The 23802-nt window shown below is 38.6% G+C and overlaps 2 protein-coding genes across 2 annotated transcripts; both read right to left on the bottom strand.

Moving 5' to 3' along the window:
* Window positions 1-607: 607 nt before the first annotated feature.
* Window positions 608-14661, bottom strand: mpzl1l (myelin protein zero-like 1 like). Its single transcript, XM_042093797.1, has 6 exons — window positions 14436-14661; window positions 13068-13237; window positions 8666-8879; window positions 8322-8451; window positions 3036-3141; window positions 608-2733 (listed from the first exon to the last, which is right to left on the bottom strand). The coding sequence occupies exons 1-6, from the start codon at window positions 14506-14508 to the stop codon at window positions 2632-2634; spliced, it is 795 nt and encodes a 264-aa protein (XP_041949731.1). The 5' UTR covers window positions 14509-14661; the 3' UTR covers window positions 608-2631.
* Window positions 14662-15668: 1007 nt separating this feature from the next.
* Window positions 15669-22357, bottom strand: LOC121710003 (NHL repeat-containing protein 3-like). The gene is made up of 7 exons (XM_042093794.1): window positions 22181-22357; window positions 19013-19165; window positions 18767-18917; window positions 18480-18680; window positions 18308-18399; window positions 17815-17927; window positions 15669-17364 (listed from the first exon to the last, which is right to left on the bottom strand). Exons 1-7 carry the CDS (start codon window positions 22244-22246, stop codon window positions 17103-17105), a joined length of 1038 nt encoding a protein of 345 aa, XP_041949728.1. The 5' UTR covers window positions 22247-22357; the 3' UTR covers window positions 15669-17102.
* Between the last annotated feature and the right edge of the window lie 1445 nt (window positions 22358-23802).

Here is a 23802-nt window from a genome sequence, read left to right as displayed (position 1 = left end):
AATTGCTTTTATACAAGCAAGCAAATAGGTGGTGTAGGTCTTAAAAGAAACACCAAAACTACTGTGGCCTGCAAATATATCAAAGGGGCATGCAGAAGTACAGAGAATCTGCTGCTGGATTACTTTTCAACTTGCATACACGGGGCATGGAAATAACTCTAGTTTACATAGTTAATTTAATCTACAAAGTTCTACTGACAGTGTAGTCCATAGACTGTATATATAGAATTTGGTCTTACCCATTCACCAAATTCCTGAAAAAAAGCCACATAATATGCACACACTGCAATTGTATAGCCTGACAAATTTTAATTTTCTGGCCATCACATCACAGCTTTCATTGTGGCGAGGGCATCTTTACAGGGATTATTTGACAGATTTTATGAATGAGTGTTGTTGAACTATATTTATAGGGTATGGATCAATTACTCAAGGCAACTTGTTTACTGCAGTATGTATCATGGTCCTCCCAAAACTAATATTTTTTTCAGCTTTCCATACTTCCTGAAATAATGTACTGGCCAAGTGAGACCACCATCTTGATACTGTACGAACACATTGTAGCATTTCACAAATTATATCACAAGCAATATATGAAAACAACTAATTGTAGGTAACTTTGACATTTATTTTATATAAAATTGGAGCATCTGGTACATGTTGTCATAAACAAAAGTACAATGAAACAAGTAAATCCGACTCCTCAACTTCAGTGAGTTTCAGCCATTTAAGTTAGTAGGTGAAATGAAGGCACTATTTTTTTTTAAATGTCATTCCAGTTCTGAGACACAGGGACAAATATAACAGGTTTAGTAGTGCTTGTTTGGAACCAATACACAGGAAATAGTGCAGTTATGGCAAGACAATTGAAAATAGATGCATACCCTAGGAAAGGTTACATTTCATTCTCAAAAACATAAATGGAATGCTTGGTAGCAAAAACATTCAGATAACAAAGGCATTTTGAGATTAGAAAAAAGGTAGGCTTGCTCGCTCGTTCACTCACCCACCTCACTGCAAAATAAGCAATCCAGCATTTGGTCACTGGTTTAGGAATGTCTACAAAGTAAGTTGGGTAAACCTGTGTATAAGGCTGCATAAACAGTCATGATGGAGTGTACCAAATACAGCAAAAGGCAAATGTAAAATACACTTCAGATATGGTACTGAGAGACTGGTCATGCCATTTTAAAGATATCTGGCACTAGTAACTAAATGGCCACATACAAGGGAACAAGAGAAAACCTGCATATGCATGTGTTATGAAGGCCATCAGGTGTGTACAGCAACTGTCAACAATACCTTGACAGCAATAATAAACCGTTAAACAATAAGGCAACGCACACAATTTACTCACTGATATTCATGTCTGATCAAACTATGGGTCTTACAACTACGACTGGTACGACACCAAACACTCACACACCTTCTCCTTATTACTAGACTGGAATGAATCACTAGATTAGATTATGTAAATTGATTAATTAAGTAGACCGTACAAAAAAATTGGAAAGGAATGGCTTTCACTGTTGACACTTTCAACCAGTATATAGATTAAGCCTAGTCCTTTCAACTGGGGTTTTCTTTTGGTCTAGGACTAGGACTAGGCTTAATCCATGCACAAGAAACCTGCCCATAGTGTTGCAGACACTGACCATACAAGATTTGTCAAAACATGGAAGAATGGAAGACAAATTAAGACATTAAGAGAGGATCTAGTTTGAAATAAACTAAAACCAGGCTGGAAGTAACAAACTAATTGTGGTTCAAGTTAATATTTGTGGTGGTTATTTAAAAAAAAAAAAAAATCAGTAGCAAATCTAACATTCTTTGGGTGGTTACATGCCTTGGTGTCACACAAATATGTGTATTTGCATACAACATATGCATTGGTAAAATTACGCCAAAGGTTTAACAGTGATGGCTCTGAAATTAAAGTTTGATACCAAAGCTAAAACTAATCACAATGCAATATATATAAAAGAAATACACACATCTTTAAAAAAACATAATTACAAAGGTGGCATCAAAAGCAGAGAAAAGCAAATGTATAATTTGCTAAATTTGTATGAACGTTAAGTTTAAACCAAGAACTGCCTGTTCAACATTTCTTAGGAATTATGATACTCTCATCTCCCCACTGTATCATATTCAGATGTTAAAGTACTCTTTGTGCTTGTTACTTAATAAATTACAGACAAGCACAACACTTCTGTACAATAAAATTCTGTTCACATTGCTCTGTGGTCAAATTTCTAATTTCTATCTAGTATCATTATTTAACATTAGTAGCGGTATTTACAAGACATTGTTAGATGCACTGCAACACAGAGTTTACAGAACCATAGAGATACCTTCATGGTGACTAAGTGAGATGCTTATTAGTGAGCAAGAGCAACACTACAAGCATCCAAAATATATGGCCAATCATATCAATCTTCCAGCCAAATGACTTACATTGTAAGATCTAGTGTTATCTAGACTGCTATGGTCTCTACATATAACTTGACATGCAATTTATAAACCACAATGCATCACATTTTAACACAAAATCATCAAAGCAGTAATCCATTCAGAAGCAGCGAACAATGACTCCTAAAGCCCAGTCCCATCTGGTCTCCTCTTGATGATCTAGTTTTTACGGATGTCAGCATAGACCACTGGCTCCACCTTGTGGAATGCAGATGAGTTCTTGTTGCCAGAGTGATCAAGTTGAGCATAAATCACCGGCCCCTGTAATCAGAAGTATGTTTGAGAAAAGACAACCATAGCTGATCCAATAGACATCAAAATCCTTAATGTTGTGGTAAAAGAGGATAGACCATTGCACCCATTACAACACACGAATAGAGAAAAATAGTCCAGTGAGCTGCAATGAGAAAACCATGTGGCAAATATTAACCTGCCCCCCCCCCCCCTCCCCCTAATAAAAAGGCAGCTAATTCTTTGTGTTTGGCAGGAGCAAAGCAGAGCATAGGGACAGAATGCCAGGCCAGCAGAAGAACCAATTGGTAGCAGCGTTGGAATACTCCTACCTGAACAGGAGCCGATGGGCTGCTACACCTTGAACTCTCCATACTGGACTCTGCCTTCTTTCCTTGACGTAGGGTTTGGGAGCTAATGGTGTCATTGGAGTTGCAGCTAGTTTGAGCATAGGTTTGCCAAGTATCACGTTTGTATTGCCAGCATTGGGGTGGATTTCGTTTGAGAGGTTCAGGAAGCAATTGCACACAAAACATAGCAGATTCACACACAAACAAGCATACAACCACAAGCACACGCAGAGATGGAGATAAATACAGATGGCATGAGAAATGGGCGATTCAGAAATATGAAGTACTCAATGCAATGGACATACTGTACTGTGCAAAATGCTTTAGGCACATATGAAAAAAAGTTGTAATACATGGATGCTTTCAAAATTACATGAACACTTTTTACTATGCATAGTTAAGTAAACCAAATATACCTATATCAATTTTACTACTTTCAAAAAATAGTGATTTACTACTTATAAACAGAAGAGTTATCCTATATTAGGGCAAATGCACTAAACTTCTGCACAGTACTGTGTGCTAAACTAGACAAAAATCAAGAGATATGTTCCCTGAAAGAAAGTCTGTCAAGCAAAAAAAGGAGCAGAATAAAAAATGACTGTAAAGTACAATCTACATATTCACAGAATTGGTTGATTTTTGTCTACTGCAATAGCCTGGTACTCTAAATGGGACTTTAAAACAACTGCCCTGTATAAATGAAAAATAAATCTGATAAAAAATGCTTTGGTATATTATTTTCAAATGTGTAAAAATGAGGGAAAGCAGAATGGGCATTAAAGGGATGAGTTGTTAGCAATGAGAGTGAAGCAGGTGTTAGGTGAAAGACATGCTTAAGGTTTCTGAAGCCTACAACCTCTGCTGCTCGCATTTCTTTATTTTAAAAGAGGCTAAACTGTATTATGAAAAAAATCCCCTGTTCAGTGTTTCTGTACTACTTTTGGAGACAACCCTATCAGTTTGTACTTAGCTCTCACATAGCTTAGGATCTAATAAGCAAAGCGACTTCATAAAAGTGATACAATTCTCCAGAGCCATGTGTTGCTTTATTGTAGCAAATAGCCTATGTGGCGATGACCGCTTTAAAAAAAAACATTTATAAGGTATTTCTGCCCTTCCTAAACGGCATTAAAATTGCCAAAATTTCAACATTTTCAGCTAAAATGATCCGCAACCTCTCTTAAAATAATATCAAAGTCCCTGTAAGATAAGATACTAAACTTGCTGGGCCCAAAATATATTCCAGATATGTTTGCAAAACACAAACCTACAAGGTCTCTTAGATCTACTGGCACTGGTTTCCTGGTAGTGCTCAGAGTCAAAACTAAAGTGCATAGAACATATAATGGGCTTGAAGCTTTAGGGCCCTTTTTATGCACTAGCGCATGGTGGAAAACTCGTTATTTTCCCAGCGAAAGGTTTATTTTCGTATTTTGCACGTCTCATTTTTAAACAATGCGCCAGGAGGAGGTGTGGCAATGAACATCCTAAATAGTGGTCTGGTGTGTTGTCTAAAAATCGCAATCATACACTACCTAAAACGCATTACGCCACTGACGAAGGGAAACCTGGTCAAACGTCCATGGTGAGTTGTTTATATGTTATTTTAAGAGCGCTTTATCAACAGTAATATGGGTGGGTGCACAACACTCCATCCTTCTATCATCCATGAACACGCATCAGTACACATCCATGCAAAACATTACAAATTACACGATTACAATGGGAAACATAATTAGAATAAAGATTACGAAATACATCTCACAATAAGTAGTTATTCACCATCATTTGCAAATTGGTAATGACGGATAAAGGTCATTAGGCGAGAAGCGAGAGGCAAATATGAAGCACAGCTGAAGATGCACGGTCACCAGACGTAAGCAACTCCTCTACAGGATAACGTTTTTTTATTCAGTCATTCGAACATTATTAGGGTAAATGTTGCTTTTTCCAGGCTATGTTTTCGATGGTAACCCATTGTCAGTCAATAGTGAAAGTAACTAACTATGTATAACTGTTTTGTCGTTGACTGACACCACGGTGAAGTTTCACTTTGCCAATGAGTTCAAATAATATACGAGTGCAAATGTGTGTAGGCTATACTATGCTAGGATTTAGTAAAGCATGGTTTAGTGTTATAACTGTTCCATAGAGCTCGTAAGCAGATCCTTCAAATGCGCCGCTGACTGTTAAAATACCGATGCATTGTTTGAAGTTGCGCTGCACGTTGTTAAAAGGAATGACAGATGTAATTCTTATTGGTTTAAATGATGTTACGCCCAAAACACACCCATGACTGTTTAAAGGAGAATTCCGGTGTGATATTGACCTAAAGTGTATCGAAACATGATACCGAGTGTGAACGTATGTCTCATAGCCCATCTTGACTTGTCCCCTGCACTCCAAAATCTGGCGCTAGTTAGCCGATGCTACCAACAACTTTTTCAGTAGTGGTGCTTCGGCATCGGGCTAGCCATGCAAATAAATCACTGTTTTACACCCATTTACGAGGCTCAATGTATCTCCACACTTCATTGGTAGACTTCCTAGGGCCCTGACATTTAAAACGAGACATTGAGAACTTTGAAAAAGCACTGGTAGTTTACTTACAAGACGATTTATACAGACAGTATCTTCACGAAGTTTAACGTTTGCAGCCATCTTGAATTTAGTCACGATAAGTCGAGCAACGAGTAAGAATGAACAGGTATGATAAGGGATCAGATTCCAAAAATAATTCAGTGGAAATGCATGGATTCCAGTTTCTTCCAGTAGCAGCAACTGGAATCCATGCATTTCCACTGAATTATTTTTGGAATCTGATCCCTTATCATAGCTGTTCATTCTTACTCGTTGCTCGACTTATCGTGACTAAATTCAAGATGGCTGCAAACGCTAAACTTCGTGAAGATACTGTCTGTATAAATCGTCTTGTAAGTAAACTACCAGTGCTTTTTCAAAGTTCTCAATGTCTCGTTTTAAATGTCAGGGCCCTAGGAAGTCTACCAATGAAGTGTGGAGATACATTGAGCCTCGTAAATGGGTGTAAAACAGTGATTTATTTGCATGGCTAGCCCGATGCCGAAGCACCACTATTGAAGAAGATGTTGGTAGCATCGGCTAACTAGCACCAGATTTTGGAGTGCAGGGGACAAGCCGAGATGGGCTATGAGACATACGTTCACACTCGGTATCATGTTTCGATACACTTTAGGTCAATATCACACCGGAATTCTCCTTTAAGAAACCTAGGAACAAAACTTTGTTATGTGAGAACATTTGTGCTGGTTAAAAATGACTATCACCGATATATCGGTTATCGGCTTTTGAAATACTCAAACATCGATATCGGCCTTCAAAATCCCATATTGGTCGGGTTCTACTACAAAGTCTTCAGGATTACCCTCTTGTTCTCCTCAAAACCAAGAGGCTGGACTGACTTTTGAGATAATTAGAAACATTTCCTCCTATCTTTACCTCTATTTTCTAAGAAAACCAGTATTGTGGGGATATCACTGCAGAACATTCTGGGGGATGGTCAAGAGGATCAGGATCATTTATAAGTCCAACTCAGTGCTTGGAGTAAAGGGAAGAGGCTACGTAAAACCTTCAACCTTTCAATATCCATTACAAATATCAACATCAAAGGTTTTTAGTCTTGGCATTTCAGTTGACGTATACAGAGAAAATGAATGCATTAAAACTGTTAGCCTATTTCTTTTACACAAAGAAAAGCTCAAAAATGTAGTTTCCATGCAAGTGCAGTAAGGGTGTAGGGTAATAGATAAATTAAGATAAACAGCAAAGATTAGAAGGCTAGTAAGGGACTTAATTTAACTTCATCTCTTGTTAACCTCATACAAAGCATGGAATATGAATAGCAGCAAGTTTCTGTGGAAGTAATGATGCATACATTTTCTTACATTGTACTATCAATATAGAGCAATTCACTATACAGTGTCACTATATCCATTACAAAAACAATTATATGTGACAGCAGAATGAGGTAGGCTAGCCAATAAAGCACAGGATGATGCACTTTCCTCTTCATTTCTTCTACCACACAAAAATACTGACCCATTTTACATTAAATGGTTGAACATGTGCATGGGCCAAAGACAAATCCATTACATTCTGGAGCCTAAACGATTATATTTTCTTTTTCTACAATTCTAAACAGAACAAAACCATTATTTATTATGATTAATATTATTATCATTATTATATTTGAAATATTTTTGGGAGGCTTTAACACAGGACTGTGAAGAGAGTGACAGGAAGTGAGTGGGAGAGACGGGGTGGGACCGGGAAATGACCTGGGTTGAAATCGAACCCGGGTCTCTGTGGGCACGTGGACCCAAGTGCTTTTGAGTTCACTTGTTCACACGTCAGATTAGTCAAATTTAAAACAACCTCATCGGGGCGCCAGATTAAGACAGAATATGCATTAATTGGTGATGAGTTCAGACCTTGTGTTCTTCTTGAGTTCATATAAATAAAGGAATATGCTTTAGTCATAATTTGTCTGCAGCTTATTCTGTTAAAAAAAAAAAAAATAGTGAGAAAAGCTGATTGTGAACTAAAAATCATGAATCGTACCGAATTGTGAGTTGAATGTATTACTACATCCCTATAGATTATATAGACTCCTTAGAGGCCTGCAGCTCATGAATATGTTTACAACGGCATGTTACATATTTACCATAATATCCTATTCATACCACATACTAATATAAGGTGAATTTAATACACACCGGCTGCTAGTACTAACAGACTGGAATTAAAGGAAATACAATGCAGACCTCCAAATTTGCCATCCAAGCAAGTCTATCTGGTTTTGTAGTCACATAACAAAGGCTCCAACATGAAAACAGAGAAGTTTGGCCATGCTTACATGCTGTGTCTTATGGCTCAATACTAGAAAATATTGAGTCTGGAAGCACCATACCCAATCTGTCAGCAGTTTGTACTCATTACTATATGCATAATCTAATAACTAGATTTTGATGAGAGGGGTCGATCTAACTTGAATTTACTCATCTATTGTTGAGACTGTTAGGAATAAAGCCCAACATTTTCCTAAATGATATCGTGTGACATACATTTGTGCCTAGAGACAACCACAGCCAAACACACCAGGGACATTAATGGAAGGCTGAAAGGATGTTTAGGGTAAACTTGGTAAACACCTGGTCTTCAGTATAAGATAAACCAAAGCAGCCATCACCCAGCCCCAAACAGGCAATAACTCTTCAAATAGCTTACCCATCATAGCCATGACTTGGCTCCTGCCTCCTAATGATGAAATAAGTGACAACTGCAATGACAATCAGACATATAACCGCTGCTATCACTCCAACTGCAATAATAGCTGGGCTGGTTTGAGGTAGGGATTCTGAAAAATAAAGAACAATGATGTAAAAATTCTGCTCAGAAAGCGACAACATCTAAACCTAATTTCTATTCCACCGATACTGGAAGACAGTTTTCAGGCACTTTTTTCTCAATACTGATTTACAGACAAGTGTTACTGGTATTTATGCAGGGCATTGTGGGATATCCCCAATATTCTGGTAATGTAAACATTGTAAGAGTTATATTGGACTCACCTTTTATAACAACCCTAACTTTTATATGTGAAGCTGATCCTGTTATATCTGGTGGGTTTTTCACATCACACCAGTATGTGCCATTGTCACTGAATTGCATCTGGGCAACTTGAATTGATGCGTCTTTTTTGTTTAGGTCTCCTACCCAATTTACTCGTTTTTCAAACTGTGCAAGAGATCCTGGGTATGACTTGCCACCAGTATAATAGAAGAACTGTAAAGAGAAGAAAGGACCAGTCAGTCATTAAGAATTGCTGAAACTTCTACTTACCTCATCTTGACATACCACAACAACACAATACTCTAAGCAAAACTGCACTCCAGTTACAAAGTGTTCATCACCCAATTGAGGCATAATCTATTAAAAATATATATATACAGTTAAGAACAAAATTATTCATACCCCTGGCAAATATTGATGTAATGTTGATTTTCTCTTGACCAATATGTTTGTTCTGACTGAAAATGGCACTGCCACATGCCAAAAGGTTTTAAGACAATGTGGTAGAAACATGGAATCAAAAAAAAATAATAGTTTTTATCTTTAACATTTTTATGAAAAATGGCATGTCCAAAATTATTCATACCCTTTTTAAATAATCAATAGAAACATCTTTATTTGCCATCAAAGCTCTCGAAATGGTTCTTATAATACCTACCAAGGCTCTCCATGTCTCCACAATGATTGTAGACTGCACCTTTTTAGCAGCAATCTGGGTTTTGAGGCAGGAACAATTATTTGTCATTGGCCTTACTTTGGCCTTGTGCTAAGTTTTTTGACTGTGTGAAAAGGTAGCCCCTCCTTTTCCCCAACTCGCCTGACATTCCCCGTGACATTTAAACTGACTACCTTCTCCTACACGATCAAACACGCTTACATGCACTTAGTTTCACATGTTTGTAATTACACGCGGTGCCGGGAACCGCGATGCAATTCATTCATGAGTGATCGCTATTTACACATCTTTCTGTTACTCACCCAACATCTGCAAACATCATAGCGAACGACGTGGTACCCGTCGATTCTGCTCCATAACCCATTGCATTCCGTTAGTCCATACATTGTGCACACAAACATTAACAATACACTGATAGCTCTTACTTTCACGTCCTGGTCCTGCATCACTTTGTTTCCCCAAGGAACACGATCCCCAGGGCAATGGCTATTTTATTCCCTGTTTGGGACAGGGGAAATTGTTGTTTTGAAGGGGGGGAACTATTGTTGCCATATAAAGTGATTATCTGCACTGTAGTGTAATTATTATTTAATTATACATATATTGAAATGTTATTATTGTATAATATGGACATTATGTTGAATTATGCTCCATGTATGATTGTGATCTATGCATAAGGGATGATTATCATTGTATAGAGGAAATGACCCTGGTATATTGGTATCTACCAATTAGAGGTGATAGAGGCGAGGGATTTTTGCTCTCAGGGTGGGAGTCTGGAGAGTATCAGCTTGCTGAGAGGTTGGATACAGAGTATTGGTGAATTTGCGAATTGTGCTTGAATTGAGAAACCGGTTGGTTGATTTTTTGTTTATTTTTTGGAAAAGTATTTTTTGTTGGCATTGTGCCGGAACACGTTTTTTATAGCACTGTAAATAAATCTGCACTTTTCACCACAATCCACGTTTGCTGTTTGCTGTGTCTTCACCCCATCACCGCCCAACCTCAGTGTGTCCTTGTCGCCACCATCCTGTGTGGATGTGGGTTGCAAGGCCCATTTTTCACAGACTGATTGAGGTCTGGACTCTGGCTGGGCCACTCTAAAATGTTGTAGCCTCGTGCTTTAGTGCTACCGTTTACTTTGAGAAGGTCACCAGGTCCCCCTGGTTGAAAAACATCCCAAAAGAATACTGTTCTAACCCCCACAATTGAAATGGACATGGTGCCAATATCAGGCCATGGGCCTGGGTCAAAAAAAAAATCCAGCGAAAGCTAAATTCTTTGTCCAGGTGTGCCCTTATAAAGGTTTAGCTGAGTTGTGCATATTTGGAGAAGAGTGATCCATGATCAGCATCCAAGATGAGCAAGTGATCCATTTTGAGATGGAGTGAATGGAGTTTTTTTTCCAGACAATGGGACCTGGTGAACTTTTCAAAGTAAACGGTAACACTAAAACAAGGGACTACATTGAGATTTTTGCAAGAAATGGTTAACTGAGAACAATATCAACATTTTAGAGTCCAGACCTTAATCCGTCAAAAACGTGAGCACAGTGATGGCAAATAATCGTTCCTGACTGAAAACCCAGATTGCTGTTAAAAAGGTGTGGTCTACAATGATTGTAGAGACATGGAGAGGCTTGGTAGATATTATAAGAACCATGAATAATTTTGGACATGCCATTTTTCATAAAAATGTTAAGAAATATGAAAACGCTTCTTTTTTTTAATTCCATGTTTCTCCCACATTGTCTTATAACCTTTTGGCATGTGACAGTGTCATTTTCAGTCAGAACAAACATATTGATAAAGAGAAAATCAACATTACATCAATATTTGCCAGGGGTATGAATAATTTTGTTCTTAACTGTACATATAATGTCCATCACTGAGGCCTGTTTTCCATACACCACGGCAAGCTGAGGTGTGCCAAAACACAAAAACACACCCGTTCTTCTCTGTTAAATTGCTCCGGATCCATTCATTGCAGCGAGATAAAACCTTTATTGCATGACAGAGCAGAAGTGGGACTTTCCAACGAGACTAGGCACTTGACTGTACAATCAAGTATTCAAATAAAAAAAATAATATTGCATCATATTTACAGTCTATACTGCTCTGCGTTCACCTGCGCACCCATTACTCTGATTGAATTTCTCGTGAACCAAGCACATCCTTCTAGGTGAAAGGGATCACATTATACAAACACATGAAGTGACAGCAAAATAATAACTTCATATAGCTCAACCTACCTCACATTTTTGTGATTTCTTTATGGCAAAGCATGTTCATAATCTGACGCTATCATGTGTTCCTCTAGAAAATGGTATCCAATTCAAGGCTCACATTGCATCCCAATTTGTTCAAGAAAAAAACACTTTTTGCCTTTACTTTGTTCATTGCAATGCAGTAAAAAGTTGTTGTAGAGAATGGTCATGAGTGCACACACAGGCTAACGCAAAAGCTCAGATCAGATCCGTTTGTGTCACAGATGTGGAGCGCAGAAATGTCATTTTTCATCACTAAATAAAACAATGCAATTTATTTCTGTAAGGCACACACCATATATTTCTGTAAATTGCTCAGCCCCTTACGGCTTCTACACACAGTTGCGTTCCGTCAACGCATGCCAGTAGGTGTTCCCGACGGTAGCTATGCAAATCACTTGAAGTATAACCGTAATTTGATTGGTTGGTGCCGTCCGTCGATTGGCTTGATTGGCCAGTGCCGTCTGTCAGTGCAGCAACAGCTGAACTTCTCAGCGCGTGCGCGGGAGAAACGCGACGCAACGGACCCACAATTCAGTTCAGCAACGGATGACGTGAGCCGATGTAAAGTGAATGGGATGCGTCTCCGGCACTGCAACGCACGCAACTGTGTGTAGAAGCCGTTAGTCTCCCTCCACCATGATTCTTATATTGCCAGATTCAGGACAGTCTGACCTTCTGCCTTCTCACACCCGACACAGGCTTTTGGATATGAATGTCATGATTTCAGTTTCGATATGCATATATTGTTGCATATGTTACAGCCCTAGTTCTACACTCTCCTTAAGAGTGCCTTATCTTGGAAGCCATGTTTGGGCATCTTGAAAAGTATTATTCCCAGCCTGCCCAAACTTTGTAGGGTGGAAGACACACATGTTCTCGGTATGATTGGGCTGTTAAAAGTTTGCACTGCATGCCCATTAGTTTTATATAAAGCCCTAAATATGGAAAAAAGTGCAAAACTGGTGATATTGAGGGTCTCGTAAACTCATTTTTTTGTATCAAAAATGATTAGCACCCCACTGAAATACGACTGACCAATATCTGTATCAGAAAAAGGAAATAGTTGCAGCACCATTTCAGATTTTGTTCAACAATGTTTAAGCTTAGGTCCCAAAACTAAGACCTATAGAATAATTGTACCTTTACACTCCTAGTTTGAATACTTGCAAGCCACGCATGCAAACTTTTAAATGGTTCAATCATATTGATAGCAGGTTTGTCTTTAGTCCTACAGTTTAGGGTGTCTATGAACAATACTTCTCAAATACCAAACATTGCTTCACAGGCAATGTGCCATCATACAAAAATATCAATTTGTGTATCTAAAGACATTATTATGTATTTTAAATGAAAGAGTAGGCCTACCCATAACTTTGACCAGGACTGTACCTCCTCAAAGAGCACAAAAATGCATTAAACTCGCATAAGCCTTTTGAAAAATGAGTTTCAATCTTACTGAAGTTGGGTTGTCTGTTGCTCCTTCCGGTGCAAAAGACCAAGTAACTGAAGCTCCACTGCTGACAACTTCTTTTGATTTGAAAGAACATTTAAGCGTTCCTGTGGTCCCATTTTCAAAGAATGCGTCTTCAGGGGCATACACCTCAATAGCCGTGACCAAAAGCGTACCTATGGGTAAATTAGGTAAATCAATAAACTGTATTTGAGACAAAACAAAACGTATTCGTTGTGGAAAGTTACTATCAATTACAACCAGTGCATTAAGAAGTGAGGGTTACACACAAACAATCTGTGTTTAGTTATCTCACAATCATACATCTGCAATTTGTGCTGTTATGAATAAGTAGAAAATAAATTATGTGGCCTATTTAACTCCATTTGCTTCCCCTATTTCCTTCATAATATTAGTTTTTTTCTTTGACTGTGAAAGTAACAGATAACGCTAATGTATGCACCGGATAACAATACAGTGCATTATTTTGCATGCACTGTAACGTTAATGACTTGTTAAATACAGACTTTACATATTTGTTATAAAGCAGTCATGTATAGGCTAGTTTTAGAACCTGGACGGCTCTTGGAAACGGCAGGTGTCTGTGTCTGTCCTTCACATTAACGTAGGACCTGTTACGTTAAAGATGGATTTCAGACACGCCTCAAAAAGAGACACCGCAAAAAGCCTAGAATAACCGTTACCTATAAAAACACAAGGGGAAACTACAAATCGTGCCTTAATGTTAACATCCATTCTGTAGTTCACGACAGATAAAGGATAATCCTAAAACCAGAGCTGCATCCAGACACAGGGTGCGATAGAGAGATAGGTTAATTATCTTTTGTAGTCCACTCCCGCAGTAACGTTACATTATTTTTACCATCATTGGCTAGAACGCTATGTTTAGCTACGTTAGCATAATAGCAAGCACACCCTTTCTAGCCAGTTAAGTTTGAGTGAATTTTTTCAAATGACTACACTTTTAGCCAAAGACCTTAACAAAAATAGCACCTATAAAATAGATTTGTGTTTGGTTCCAAGAGACAGGATCATGTGCATAACTGATTAGCTGACGGCCCCAAATATAACGTTAACGTTACTGTCGCTAAGTTCCTGCAGCCCTTTGATACTTAGCTACTACAGTCTTCTACAACTTTAACGTTACAAACTAGCACTTGGGTTTTAACGTTAGTGAATGTCGATTTTTAATTAGAACCCATATTATTGAAGAGGCACAATAAAAGCCCCAAATTCATAACACGAAATCGAAAAGTAAGTCACAAACATAGCGCAAAAAATGTTAACCTAATGTTACTCCAGTTAGCCTGTTCCTTAGCCTGCTAGCGTTAGCTATAAAAGTCTTGTGCTTACCGTAGATAAGATATATTATGACCCCACATAGTAAGAGACTGTAGTGTCTTCTGGTTATGAATCTGAGATCCATATTTTGTAACCATATAATATGGACTGCGATCAGATTTCGTCCCGTGACATAAACAGGCAACTGTCTTAAATGTTAACGTTGCTTTATTAATACACTCTTGCTTGCTTGGGTTTCTTTCTGCTCTTCCCGTATTTCCTCTGGATTGATGGGCGGGACATGTGACGCCAGCATGTTAGTCAAGACGTAGGACCAGGGCTAGGCCTATCTGAATTAAATCTCTACATGGGACAACAAAAGAGGTCGACCAATATGCATTTTTTAAGGTCGTTACTGGCTTAGCATGGCCAATAACCGATATTTGGCCGATATTCATTGATCATAATTGGCTGTTGCAATAACAAAATTACATAGGCTAGTCAAAAACTACATCTGCTCCTCATTGCCTCTGCTCTGCATAAAGGGAGATTTTGACATTGACATTGTTGTTATTATTGCTGTTCTCCTTAATGTATGTAGCCTGACCAATATTTTAAATTGTTCCCTGTTAAATTCTAAATTTAAGTATTATATTGTTGTGTATTTGTATGTCACAAGTGTTCGCCAAATCCCATAACCATATCTAACAAATTTCCTGCGGGGAAACACTGTAATATGAAGAAATGTGTGAGATGTGAGATTTAAATTTTCATTCAGACTTATGTGTAGGCCTACATTTATTCATTTGAGTGTTTTTCATGGTTGTGTTGACATTTAGGCTATAACAGGTAAAAAAAATGCACTAATCATCAATATCGACTGATATGAAACATATTTAATTTGAATTGACTCAACAGATTTTTTCTTCTTAAATGCCTGGGTTTATAATAAATTACAGGGATTTACAATGTGAGGTACTACTTTATAATAAGGGTATACTTATAAAAGCTTTATGAATTAATTATAAATTGGAAAATCTTGGTAAATTGCCTCCTGTGGGCTTTTACAGGGCTTAAATCCTATCCAGTCAGTCTCACCTTCTTAGATTTCAGTTCACTATCTCTTGACTGTAAATCAGAAACAATGGATACTGGTGACGGCAGTTTTTAAAGGATAGGTTTTCGCTTGAAATGCAAATCAACAATGTGCCTGAATGCATGACGTCCTGGAAAAGTCACAAACGCCTTTGGTTGGTTTTCTATGTGAAATAATACACCAAGTTAAAATAAATTCCACACAATAGATGCTGCTCCCAATCTCTTTTAATGGTCAATTACCACCACATGTAATATTTTGAGTGCAAGCGCTTCTTCAGACATGAAACAGATGTACACATCCACACATACCCCCACACCATTACTGGTATTATGGCTGTCGTGATCAACCATGACATAGTAAATTAACATTTACAGATACCTTTACTACTTACTTAAAAAAGATGGCAATATTTGAAGAAATATACATAAAAACAGAACAGCATACCGACTGTGCACACCAGTTTAAAACTGTCAAGCACCAACACCAGAGCCATAGATGGTCAAAAATATGTATTACATGCAAAACAACCAACAAACAGGGGTGATACTGACAACACCATTATATTATAAATAATATATTATACTATTAATATTATAGACACAAATGCACAATAAATACCCAAAAATGTATTAGAATTCTGTGTACTGTGCAAAACCTCTCTCACTTATAGAAAAATAACAAAACAGCATACTAACCAGTGCACACAAAAAAAATCCTTTTGAATCCATTTTTAAGATGAGTCTGAAACATACATTATAAGCATATCTTTTTTGGTGTGAAAATGTTCCACCTTCTAAAAGCAGTTGTAATCCAGATTGCGGGTAAATGGGTGAATAGAATAAACTTTTAGACACAATGAGATCAGTATCAGTCAAATGACAGGAATTGCCATAATCGTTATTCGCATATCTCTCGAATATGCGTTCGTCCAATTGTTTCAAACATGGCATGTGTCTTCCTACGGGCAAGAGTAAGTGCAGTGCCAAGTTTGATGTTGTTTGGATAAGTAATGCAAAAGATATGGTTAAATATATCAGTAAAAGAAGCACACATTGGCTTTCTCTGCTCTACTGTAGCCACTCCCTCTCTCACACAGCATATCGCAGGACCAGAGACAGAGGGTAAGCGGAGTTTTGGCAGCACTGAATCAGGGCACAGAAATGTATCTGGCACCATGCAGCTTGTCAGATAGACAGACAACAACAGGACATATCAAACAGGATGTGATTGGATGTTACCATTCAGTTGGGCACCATAAGAGGGGCAGAGAAAAGTGCCAACTACGAGATGAATTTCACATTTGGTAAATAGAATGTATAATAAGAAGGTACAGTGTTCCTGGCGACTGGCAATGGCAAACACAGCGTAAACAGCGCCAATCTTGGTACATCTGCCTGTGTGTTTTTTAATGTAAAATTTAAGTACCAGTGGAGCAGGGTTCCACAGGTCATTTACAACAATGATTAGTGATTACTATCTGTCTATCTATAATGAATTAATTCTCTTGGAGTTATGGTATATCTATTATTGTATATCTATGGTTGTGTGTGGACAAAAGCATCTGCTAAATAATTATTATTGCAATTATAAGCATTTTCTTAAGGGCAAGATACGGTAATATTTTGCATTTTACCAGTTTGTCATGCCCTGAAATGAGTTCCAGTGTTCCCATCTAGAGTGTAAGGCACAAACTTTTGAACCTGCTGAGCACCAATTTCTGCCACATATAATGCTCCTGTTTTGAGGTTGATATCAACCAGGTGGGGCTTCACATCATCTGCCAACTGGATAACACTGACAACATGACACTGACCGATCCCTCCAATCGGAGGAGCTTCCAGCAGAGTGATCTGACTACTGTTCAGAAGAACCACGACAAAATACTTCTGATTTGAAGTTTGCCTGTAAAACAATACAGATTAAATAAGTAATGCAGTAGAGGGAATGATGCTATGTGGACACGCCCCCATAGAAAACACAACATGCCACTTGTGGTCCATACTTACAAAAGAAGAAATTAAGAGAAGAGTGAAGACTAGAGAAACAACTGATTTGGAGAACTAAGGAATAGGAGTGGAAAAAGCCAGACCAGACAGTGTGATGTACCACTGTAGCAAATACTGAGACAGGTATGCATTTTGTAAAGCTATAATACTGTCTGACTTCCATGTAAAGACAGCTGCAGTCTTAAAAATCATAGGAAGCATGAATAATAATCACAGGATACTGTAAGCAGATGGGTGGAAGAAGCCATCTTTTACGATTTATGAACACTTTTAGTTTCAAAAGGTTTAGGAAACCCATTGACTACCGTATATCTTATTATGATTTTTCAATATATCGATGTCTTACCTAACTGAGTAAGGTCCATCTTCACTAAAGCAGCTTCCCCATGTACCAAGCCAGTCTCCTGTTATTGAATTGAACACCTGGATTCTCTTGTTTCCCCTATCAGCCACCCATACCTGAAGAGACAAAATACAAGTATAGATTTGTGTACAGTGCTGTATTCATAGCGTAAATGAAGAATTTGGTTCCAAAACGCTTTCTCCATTTTTTCAAAAAATATTAAAAGTCATGTTATTTAATTGTGTATTTCAGGTAATATCAATAAAAATCCAGTTGTGTTGTTTTGATTGAGTAAAGATAAATCAAATAACAATAGCCCAATTAAAGGTCCCCTACATTACTTTATGAAAATTCACCAAAATGGAGGATATAGCATTTTGTAACCAAACTCTACATAAATTCACTTGTAGGAGAAAAGAGACAAAGCTGGTTGAAACAAGCATTTGCAATTGGTCATGATACTGCTAATGCTTACGGAATCCTGTTTCAGACATACCCTCTGATAGCTATCCACGGCTACACTATGGGGAATGTAAAACTGTCCAAGCTCCTGGCCCTTCTCTCCATGCACCCAGACCACCTGTAGATCTACAGGGTTGATATAATCAATTATAGATGCAAACCATTTTCATAATTATGGATAATTACGTGAAACTGGTCATGCCTACCTTGTGATAATTTAATCAGACGGTTGTTCATGCCTCCATCACCATCCACAATATATATTTCACCAGAAGCATGGACAAAGATTTCTGCTGGCTGGTCGAACTGAAGTGGATTCACACCTGACCCTGCTTTCCCTGGTGTGCCCAAAATCTGCAAGAGCTTCCCTGAAGGAGTGTACTGCTTGACTGTATGGCCATATGGTCCTGATGAGCAAAAGACAGGAAATAAGCATTATTCACAAAGCATATAATTACAAATATGCCGTTCATTTTTACATAGCACAACCCACCTGTTCCAACATCAGTAATCCAGACAGAAGGGTTGGAATGTGCATTAGCAAGGAAAATTCCATGGGGCATCTCTAAAGTCGTGGTATTCCAAGCTTGTATGAAGTCTCCATCTACGTTAAAGACGAGTACTTTTGCTACATTCTCTCCTCTCTGGTTATTTAAAAAATATGATTTTTAACAGGTTACTGTGAACATTCATAGTTCATAGAAATGCAAAACACATCATGTTCTTTTTGCCATCTTACCTGTGCAACATACACCAAACCAGTTACATGGTTAACAGCCACACCAAAAGCTTCACCAGAAAAGTCCTCAGTGTACTTAGGCCAGGACACATCCAGTTTAAACAGAGGCCTTCCCGATTGTTGACAATCTGTTCCTAATGCAATCGTACACAACTGGAAAAACAAGATTGAATCACATTTAGTTATACTTGAATAGTCTCATGGAATTTTAGAGATTCAGGCTGGGTGCTTTTGAGTGTTAAGTAAGCAAGCAGCCCACCAATAATCTAAAAATAATATAAAGAAATAACATCTTTGGAGTAACATCAGAATCAGAGCTGCTAGCTATATTAACTCTTGTGCACCATGTTTTCACTTAATCGAGATATATGATAAATAATAGATCCTATTAAGGAGGTTCAATGATTTTCTTATTTGTAAATTTGAGGCAACATACATTTTTCAGCACTCGTGGATAGTATGTGCCCAACACTCAATAAAGTGATGCAATTTTCGCAATGCGCGCTCCACTTTTATTAAACCTAGCGCCCAGGGGTGTGGCAATTAATGATATAAGGTGTGGTCTGGTGCATGATCCAAAAATCTTACACCCTCTAAAAATCATTGCGCTTCTAACCAAGAAAAACCTGGTCTATAGCGAAAGGCGCATACTGTATAAAGCACAGCTGAAGACGCACTGTCACGAGAGGTAAGCAACCATTACCAAACAGCTCCTCTGCAGGATAAATATTCATAGGATGTTTATTCAGTCATTCGAACATTATTGGGGTACGTTTTGCTTTTTTCCAGGCTATGTTTTCGATGGTAACTGTAGAACTGTTTTGTCGTTGACTATGAGTCCACGGTGAAGTTAGTCTCACTTTGCCTATGAGTTCAAATAATACACGAGTGCAGATGCATGTAGGCTACTCTGCTGGTCGCAAACAGGTTTTAGTAAAGCAAGATTTAGTGGAATACTATGAATGAGATTCTGGGCCCTATTTTCGTAGTTTAAAACGCATGGTCACTGGCGAAAAGCTTATTTACATTTAGTGGGCTGTCCAGTCCACATTGGGAGTGTTTTCGTTATCAAACGCGGGAGGAAGACGCAACAAGGTTTGTTAACCGGTCATGGGTGTGTTTTGGGTGTAACGTGATTTAAACCAATGAGAATGACATCGGTCATTCCCTTTAACAGCAATCAGCGCAAATTCAAACAGCGCATCAGTATTTTGAAGAAATCTGCTTGCAAGCGAGACCATATAGAACAGTTATTCCACTAAATCATGCTTTACTAAAACCTAGCAGAGTATAGCCTACACGCATTTGCACTCTTCTAGTATTTGAACTCATTGGCAAAGTGAAACTAACTTCACGGTGGTGTCAGTCAACGACAAAACTTTCACTTTTGACTGACAGTAGGTTACCATCGAAAACATAGCCTGGAAAAAGCAACACTTACACCAATAATGTTCGAATGACTGAATAAAAAAACATTTATCCTGCAGAGTTGCTGCTTACATCTCGTGACAGTGCCTCTTCAGCTGTGCTTCATATTTGCCTCTCGCTTAATCACTTTTATCCGGCATTACCAATTTACAAATGATGGTGAATAACTATTTGCGATACATATCGCTATCGTTTTATCGCCCAGCCCTAGTGTGCATACAGTGGCTATAAGAAGAGGTGTGTCTGATTAAAACCATATAGGATAACTATTCTGCATTGGTTTGGAGTCACTGGAGTCATTAGGTCACATGGCTTAGGAGGTATTGAAAAAAAGAAAATGTATTTTCTTTAAAATATTCATATAAAATACAGTGTGCATACAGTGGCTATAAGAAGAGGTGTGTCTGATGAGTCCATAGGATAACTAATCTGCATTGGTTTGGAGTAACTAGGTCATGATGTCAAAGCTATTGACAAAAAAAAAGACTATGAAGGTAATTCAGAAGGTACTTTAGACGGTCCCTAAGTAGGTCGGCTGGGAGCAAGTGGACGGGCCATCTGTTTGAACACTGTCTGCAAACAATGGGTGAAACCGGCCGCATTAAAAAAAAATTGAATATCTGTTGAATATCCAAATATCGAATATCAAACTTCACCTCAGTTCTGAGCGTTGCGTTTTTGTCGCTGCCGCTGGGTGATGTGATCCCGCCTCACTTGTCAGAGTAATTACATTGAAAAACATACCTTAATATCACATCACAATTTATAAAGGAACGAAGTTTAAAAAGAAAAACACAATATATCAGAGGGATTACACGAATAATTAGTAAGGAAAAAACAAGATTTCCACCGTAATTTCCTGTTAAATTAAATATTTCATGGCGCTATTGCGTTACACAACCACCAGATGACGCAATTTCACTGCTTGCTTTTACATCCAAAAAAGGCCCGAAGTGCAGTGAAATGCCGCCATCTTGCGGCCTGAAAGATGTAATGTAGCCGAATGTAGCCCATTATATTTATTAGAAGAGAAGCGACCGTCGAATGATCTTGTACTTCCTTGTCAATTATTCGTGTAATTCATCTGATATAATGTGTTTTTCTTTTTAAACTTTGTTCCTTTATAAATTGTGGAGTATCATTAAGGTACGTTTTGGAATGTAATTACTCTGGCATTCGACATTAAACGACCACAAATTTAGGCAATGGGCACAGTCTTAGGGGCTCACACTTTGCATAACATTTCTCCTCAATGCTTAAGGCAAATTCTGTTATTCCAGGTCTATATATATTGTACCAAAATGTAGTTTATTATCAAAGTGAAATGGTTGCTGGCATAAGTCAGCGGCGTTAGTTTGAGCAGATGACGTTTTGTTTACATGTGTTGAATGGAAGTCAATGGGAGCCGGAAATCGGTAAATAGCGGTGACCACAGAATATTTCTCTGGATTGTTAGACGGCGGTGGTGCTAGGTGGCTAGATTCCCGAGTGCTAAATCTCCGTAATTGTTAAATCCAGCACCTTATCAACTCTGTTGTTACTATTGAATCATTGTGAACTCCGAACTAGGTTTCATGAGTTGTCGACTCTAATGAGCCTTTGACAACAGTGGATATTACATTTCTAACGTTAGCTAGAAGCTACTGTTGTTAGCTCTTGCTTACGTGATTAATAGTTATCCATATGGATAATGCAACCTACACACAGTTAACTTACACCTCGGAAATAGCCTACCCTTACAATTAACAGTTGCAGCATCATGCGTGGATCCGATGTTTTCATACTCTCGGTCGGTACCGCTGTCATGCTATCCGGATAAATATCTTCTTTTGTCGGGTGTTATGGCATTTTACAGGCAAGGTGTATCACGGTGTTACCAGATATACGGTTTCTGAGATTCTGAGTTTCCAGGGCGGAGTTTAGCGTGAATATTTATGAACAGAGGTTGTCGTGCGCGCGTGTCTAGACGCCCATGCTGAAGCGTGAATCAAATGGAACTGAAAATTAGGGATGGGCAAAGCGAGGCTTTATGAAACACTGAAACGTTCGAAGCAATTGTGCCGAATTGTTCCGAAGCTTTGAAACAATTCCGACACCTCAGAGCTGTTTAGGGTGAAACAAATCTGTCAAATGCTTCGTATTAGAGGTGTAGTGTTTGAAGTTCGTGGCTCGCTGTGTTACCTGTGTTCAATCTTTGTCAAAAGCTAAGCAGCATGCCCTTGGTCAATTACTGGATGAGAGACCACATGAAGTCACAATAAAGGGAGTCTTATTGCTGCCACTATATGTTCTCTAAATCACTTTCTTCTTATAAAAACTCTCGATTTTTGACCATTCTGAGAGTTTAGTTGAAACTGTGTGGTTAATGGTGAAGTAAGAAAACATAAACAGATACGATCTGAAATAATACCTTACAAATCAAACGGGGATCGAACCACATTTGAGCAGCCTGGGCTACCGTGCAAAAAACACCCTCACTAACCACTACACCATCATGGTTAAGCGACATTGTTAATTGAACGCGCGGGCACACCTGCCGACACTGGTGAAATGCACCGAAGGTTCACTTAATTTTGGTCACATGACATGGGGATTTTGAACGATGTTTCGAAGCAGTGGTCACATGACATGGCTGTTTTGAACCACGTTTCGAAGCAGTGTTTCGAAACACTTGTGCTTCGAAGCCTCGACACTGATTCGAGACGTCGGTTTCGAAAGTCACACCCCTACTGAAAATGTTGAGTAAGTTTAGATGTAATTAGGCGTCAATGTTGTTGTGTAGCAGCCAGTCAAGCAAAAGGTCATTCCACGAAATCGTTGCCTTTTCATCTTTAAAAATGTGAAAAATATAATTGTTTCAAACTGATTTTTTTTTTTCAATGCCCGTTAAATTAACACATCTTAATGTAAGAGGCGAACTGAGCTAGCATGCTAGTTGCCCGTGTAAATCCTCACACCCCTAACCTTAAAGGGATAGGCCTATTCCACCATTTGGGGAAATACACTAATTTTCCACCTCCCCTTGAGTTCTCTGAGTCTGACAGTAACACTTTTAGCTCCAGCTCATTGAATGCTATATATCCCTTTAAGAACGCTTCTAACCGCTGAGTTGGAAGCCTGGGCTTTTAGCTCAGCGGTTAGAGCGTTCGACTCCCATGCCGGTGTGTGTCGAGGTGGCGGGTTCGAGGGCCGTGAGTGGCGGACGAATTACGACCTCTGTTACAGTGGTGCCGTGACCCGGATCATGGGAGTGAGGATTTAGGGAGGTGAGTGTAACGGAGGCGAACTGAGCTAGCATGCTAGTTGCCCGTGTAAATCCTTACACCCCTAACCTTCAGGGATGGATTACTGCACGGGCCTAC

The sequence above is a fragment of the Alosa sapidissima genome, chromosome 5 (assembly GCF_018492685.1).
Source record: "Alosa sapidissima isolate fAloSap1 chromosome 5, fAloSap1.pri, whole genome shotgun sequence".
NCBI lineage: Eukaryota > Metazoa > Chordata > Actinopteri > Clupeiformes > Clupeidae > Alosa > Alosa sapidissima.
This window is presented reverse-complemented; position numbering and strand designations above follow the sequence as displayed.

Bases quoted from the DNA above. Each gene is read 5' to 3' on its own strand.
- mpzl1l (XM_042093797.1), bottom strand. From the start codon at position 14,508: ATGGATCTCAGATTCATAACCAGAAGACACTACAGTCTCTTACTATGT. The intron at 3,142-8,321 runs GTAAGCTATTTG...TGCTCAAACTAG, and splicing joins CCAAGTCATGGCTATGATGG to CTGCAACTCCAATGACACCA. The intron at 2,734-3,035 runs GTAGGAGTATTC...TTCTGATTACAG, and splicing joins GCCCATCGGCTCCTGTTCAG to GGGCCGGTGATTTATGCTCA.
- LOC121710003 (XM_042093794.1), bottom strand. From the start codon at position 22,246: ATGACAGCGGTACCGACCGAGAGTATGAAAACATCGGATCCACGCATG. The intron at 19,166-22,180 runs GTAAGGGTAGGC...TTGTTTTTCCAG, and splicing joins TGATGCTGCAACTGTTAATT to TTGTGTACGATTGCATTAGG. The intron at 18,681-18,766 runs GTGGGTTGTGCT...TTTGCTCATCAG, and splicing joins GATTACTGATGTTGGAACAG to GACCATATGGCCATACAGTC.